At 36.6% G+C, this 6000-nt stretch overlaps 1 protein-coding gene across 1 annotated transcript in view; it reads left to right on the forward strand.

Annotated features, from left to right (window-relative positions):
• The window catches only part of CPN1 (carboxypeptidase N subunit 1), a 79604-nt gene that overhangs the window by 21083 nt on the left and 52521 nt on the right, over positions 1-6000 (forward strand). The window contains exons 2-3 of the mRNA XM_053692529.1: positions 1394-1590; positions 4894-5049. Of these exons, the coding sequence (XP_053548504.1) occupies positions 1394-1590; positions 4894-5049 (353 nt within the window). The remainder of the gene's footprint in view (positions 1-1393; positions 1591-4893; positions 5050-6000) is intronic.

Genomic DNA, 6000 nt, shown 5'->3' on the forward strand with positions numbered 1-6000 from the left:
TTCCTGGACACTTATGAGTTACACATGCTGCAGGGTGTGCAGGAGGAACATGTATTGTGTTTCTGGACAGCACTATCCATATTCCTCCCTGCACACCCTGCAGCATGTGTAACTTATAAGTGTTCTGTATTTTAAGGGACGGGTGGCAACCCTAAACACAGGTATGGTCTTGAACTTCGCAATTGCTAAGCACCATGTTCAATAAACAGATTAACCTTACCCCTACACAAGCTTTGTTACATGATCCAATACCAGGCCTTACTTCAAATAATTGTAAGCTTGTTATGACGATTTGCACTGCAACTAGACTATGTATTGCACGGTACTGGAAGAGAGAAATACCTGATTTCTCCATAGTCTTATGTAAAATTGAACAGATTTACCAAATGTCTAGCATTTCAGCAGACCTACTGGCCCAAAAAGAATGCTTTTTAGCGCTGTGGGAACCATGGATTATGTACTCTGAGGCAACCCCTAGGAACCCTCAGAGGGCACGACAATCGGTAGACCAGGCTCCCATGCAACAAATCACTTAGACAATCTACTAGTTAGCAAGGTCCTTTATTTACAGACACAATTGAGACATGCACTTGTGGATATAAGTCGTTTATTGGTTATAGATATAAGATACAAATACAGATGTGAGGAATTCATTTGTGTAGACATTAAAGGGACATGAAACCCACATTTTTTCTTTCATGATTTAGGTAGAACATACAATTTTAAACAACTTTCCAGTTTACATATATTATCAAAATTTGCTTCATTCTCTTGGTATCATTTGTTGAAGGAGCAGCAATGCACTACTGGTTTCTAACTGAACTCATGGGTGAGCCAATCACAATCGGTATATATATATGCAGCCACCAATCAGCAGCTAGAACCTAGGTTCTTTGCTGCTCCTGAGATTACCTAGATAAACCTTTAAGCAAAGGATAGCAAGAGAAGGAAGCAAATTAAATAATAGAAGTAAATTGGAAAATTGTTTAAAATTTTATTCTCTATCTAAATCATGAATGTCTAATAATGACTTTACTGTCCCTTTTTATTATGACAACCTGTATTCCAGGCTAAGTTTTATGAAAACAAACAAACCTGCAAAATTTGTATCCTTTATCTAACTGAATTATGGTCTTTGTAACGATTTCTGTAAATGTTATTTTCTTTATATGTGAAAAACGAATACAAATTATTAAACAAAAATTCCAGTAAAAAATTAAATGAATGCGTAAAAAAAATAAAAAAATAAGCTATGTTTAGTATTTGAAACATTCTCTTTTTAGATGGTACAGAGAACATTTCTGAGTATCAGGTTTCCTTTAGCTAAGTCCTTTGAATTTTAAGGTGAGTACTTTCCCTAAATTCATTCTGATGTGTTCTTTTTTCCCCTTAGTGGAGCCAGAATTTAAGTATGTTGGGAACATGCATGGAAACGAAGTCCTTGGAAGAGAATTACTTATTCAGCTTGCTGAGTTTTTATGTGAAGAATATCGAAATGGTAATGAACGTGTAACTAATCTAATACGGTCTACACGGATACATATTCTACCTTCCATGAATCCAGATGGATATGAAGTCGCTGCAGACCAGGTCAACATTCATTTTTTCTTTTATATAATTTTTTTAACTACATATTTTACACCATCATTAAAGAGAAATCATTTATGATTAAAATTCTCTATTAATGTTTGAGGATTTTTATTCTTTTTATAATACAGTATATTACACCATAAAATTCTCTATTAATAAAAGGATTTTTATTTAAACCAAATTCCATTATTCTTTTATGTTTCCCTATTAAGGGGTTAAGTACATAGTCAAAGTTGTACTTCTGTTCATATGGATACAACTGTTGAGCCAATTACATTAATACATATATATATATATATATATATATATATATATATATCCATCTTTAGACATGTATATATCTCAAAGTTAAAGCAATTTGCAGATAATTGGGAACACAGAGAAAATTGATAGTATATTGTCCCTTTAAAAAGGCATAAGGGTCAAAATTGAAATGTGTATGAATGCATTACAAATTTAAATTTGCTATCACTGTTTTATTGACATATGCACATATGCTGTTCATGCCCCTTGCACCCTCATTCAAGCTCTTGCTCAGAGACCTAGCGGGGGAGTGTATCTTTTCGGTGATGAGTTTGTATCATACAAGGTATTTGTTTTATAAATAAACCTCTCACACAATTGTGACTTATTCAAAGAACACTTTATTCCATCCAAAATTAAAAACAAATTAAGGGGTCATATATACTGATAACAAGGTTACACGTTTGTGAGAATAATGTTATATCCAGTCTCTATCAATGCTGTCTCTTGTATGAGACATGTTTGCGAATCAAATGACCACTCCCCTTGTCAGAACGTAGGACTAATCCGATATATGTTTCACCTGTAACGTGTGGCTTTAAAAAAATGCATTGATACAAGTGAAACGTACGTCAGATTTTTATGAAGTTCTGATTTGCCTGAGAGGTCTATATATAAAACCATATATAGTAGCTCTATAACATGCAAGTACTACCTTGGCACATACGTTTGTTCCCTTTTTAGGCTGTATGGATTTCTGGATCACTATATGGCAGCAGTTTTGCAAGAATGTTACCCATTTACAAGAGCACTAGATGGCAGCACTATTTCCTGCCGTGTAGACACTTACCTATGTATCTCTTAAAGAAAAAATATCATGGAAGCAAAACAAATTTGATAATAGAAGTAAATTGGAAACTTTTTAAAACTTGCGTGCTCTGTCAGAATCACAAAAGAAAAGTTTTGGGTTTCGTGATGAAAGGAAAATTATGCTGAGTTGCATTTTCCTTTAACCAGTACAGTAGGTAACACAAAAGTTCCAGAGTTACCAGTGCTTTATGCATGGTGCTCTGTTTAGCAGAGACTGAAATACAACGTCTACAAATACCAACAAGTGTCCAACTTAAATAGTTACTACTGAACAGCAAATGAGATTGGCACATTACTTATAAATTAGATATAATAACATTATCTTATATTGTTGGGCATATTTAAAGGGACAGTCTACAATAAAAATGGTATTGTTTAAAAAAAGATAGGTAATGCCTTTACTATCCATTCCCCAGCTTTGCACAACCAACATTGTTATATTTATATACTTTATAACCTTTAAACCTCTAAATGTCTGCCTGTTTCAGAGGCTCAATAGATAGCCTCTTAATCACATGTTTTTTTATTTGCTTTTCACAACAGGAGGCTGATAGTTCATGTGGGTCATATAGATAACAATGTGTTCACACCTGAGGAGTTATTTAAGAGTTAGCACAACACAATACTAAATGCAAGTCAATAGATAATAAATACAAAGTCATGTGATATGGGGGCTGTCAGAAGATGCTTAGATACAAGATAATCACAGAGATAAAAAGTATATGAATATAACAGTGTTAGTTATGCATGACTGGGGAATGGGTAATAAAGGGATTATCTATCTTTTAAAACAATAAAAATGCCATGTAGACTGTCCCTTTAAAGCAGTGCTTTCCAAACTGTGTGTCGGCAGCAGTGTGTAGGTGTGTCCCTGCTTTAGCACAAATTTTTTAAAATGTAATTTAAAAAAAATAAATTTGGGGGGGTTTCTGACTTTCCGCCTGCCTACTACGCATATCACATGGTTGACATGTGATTGATACCTAGGGGGTCACAGATCATCTTAACCTATTGGCGCAGCTCAGTGGGAACTGAAACTATTCCCATTGGCGGCTTAGGGTGGGAAAATTGTCTCCTGACTGCACGTGTAGTCTCCTTAATTGGCTCGTGACTGCATGTGTAGTCAGTGAGTGGGACAGCAGTGTGTTTGCAGCGCGGGCAGTAGTCAGTCGGACTCACCAAGCTCTGAGGGCGGCAGATTAAACGCTGAGCTGAAGTCAGAAGTCAGTGGGGGGGGGGGGGGGGGGGGGTTTGCAGCTAGCTCCCAGTAATGCATTGCTGCTTCTGCTCTTGATATATGGATAGGAAGGGGAAGCTTAAAAATGCTTGATGATGAAATGCGATTGTCTTTATCTAATATTCCACCAAATATTCCGAAATTGTGTTCATCCCATCAACCTCATACATCCCATTAAAATAGTAAGTAGCTATTGGTGTTATTAAACTTTTTTTAATTCTTGCACATACATACTTATAAATATAAATCGTTATTATATCATTTATGTATGTGTCCGTATCTCTTAAAACAAGTTAGTTTAACCTCCTGTTTGCCAGTACAACTGAATTACTGTGTCAGAAATGATGTAGGTCTAAAAAGTGTGTCGCCAACATGAAAAGTTTGGAAAGCTCTGCTTTAAAGGGACATAAAACCCAAACATTTTCTTTAATGATTCATAAAGAACATACAATTTTAAACAACTTTCCAATTTACTTCTATTATCATCATTTCTTTGTTTTCTTGTTATCCTTTGTTGAAAAGCAGAAAGGTAAGCTCAGGAGTGTGCACATGTTTGTAGCACTATACAGCAGCAATTTTGCAACAATGTTATACATTAGCAAGAGCATTGTATTGCAGCACTATTTCCTGTCATGTAGTGCTTCAGGCATGTGCAAGCGACCTACCTAGGTATCTCTTCAACAAATAATATGAGAGCAAATTTGATAATAGAAGTAAATCAAACTTTTTTTAAATTGTTTTCTCTATCTGAATAGTGAGAAAAAAAAGTTAGGTTTCGTGTCCTTTTAAATTTCACTTGACAATTCTAAAATGTTTTTCATTTTCTGTGAGCTTTTGTACTACATCAAGGTCTTGTTGAACCCCAAATTGTACATTGCTTAAAATAAATGTAAATCAAGAGAAATCTAATACCATATAGCAGTTATGTTACTGATGTCCAAATTATTTAACAGGGACCAACAACTAATGGATATCTGACTGGGAGAAACAACTTTAATGAAATAGATTTAAATCGTAATTTCCCTGATCTAAATATTGTAATGTATTTTAATGAAAAAAATAATGGACAAAACCACCATATTTCCCTCCCGGACAACTGGAAAAGCCAGGTGAGTGTCAGTAAATGCTACTTGATTGACATCATGTTGTTTGTAAGTCATTCAAAAACTCACAATCCTATAGAAAAACTTATCAAATGATTTATCTGCATTTAAATCCTCACAGACTTTAATGGTGCTTATCTGCTAATAATCATTTGATCAACAAATGCAAGATCACAATCACAAACAAGCACGCACACACAATCACATGCAAACGCTTACACACAATCACAAGCACACACAAGTGCACACAAGCGTGCACACACAATCACACATGGGGTGGCTCACAATCACATACAAGTGCGCACACACACAATCACACACACACGCGCACACACAATCACACAAAAGCACTCACACACAAGCGCGCACACACATTCACACACAAGCAAGCACACACATTCACACACAAGCACGCACACACAATCACACACAAGCGCGCACACACAATCACATGCAAACGCTTACACACAATCACGCACAAGTGCACACAAGCGCGCACACACAATCACACATGGGGTGGCTCACAATCACACACAAGTGTGCACACACACAATCACACGCACACGTGCACACACAATCACACACAAGCATTTACACACAAGTGTGCACACACATTCACACACAAGCACGCACACACATTCACACACAAGCACGCACACACAATCACACGCAAGCGCTTACACACACACAATCACACGCAAGTGCACACACATAAGTGTGCACACACAATCACACACAAGCACACACACACAATCACACATGGGGTGGCTCACAATTGCACACAAGCGTGCACACACAAGCGCACATACACACACACAATCCCACGCAAGTGCACACACACAAGCGTGCACACACAATCACAGACAAGCGCACACACACAATCACACATGGGGTGGCTCACAATCACACGCAAACGCACACACACAATCGCACACAAGCGTGCACACACAATCACAC

The sequence above is a fragment of the Bombina bombina genome, chromosome 9, assembly GCF_027579735.1.
Source record: "Bombina bombina isolate aBomBom1 chromosome 9, aBomBom1.pri, whole genome shotgun sequence".
NCBI lineage: Eukaryota > Metazoa > Chordata > Amphibia > Anura > Bombinatoridae > Bombina > Bombina bombina.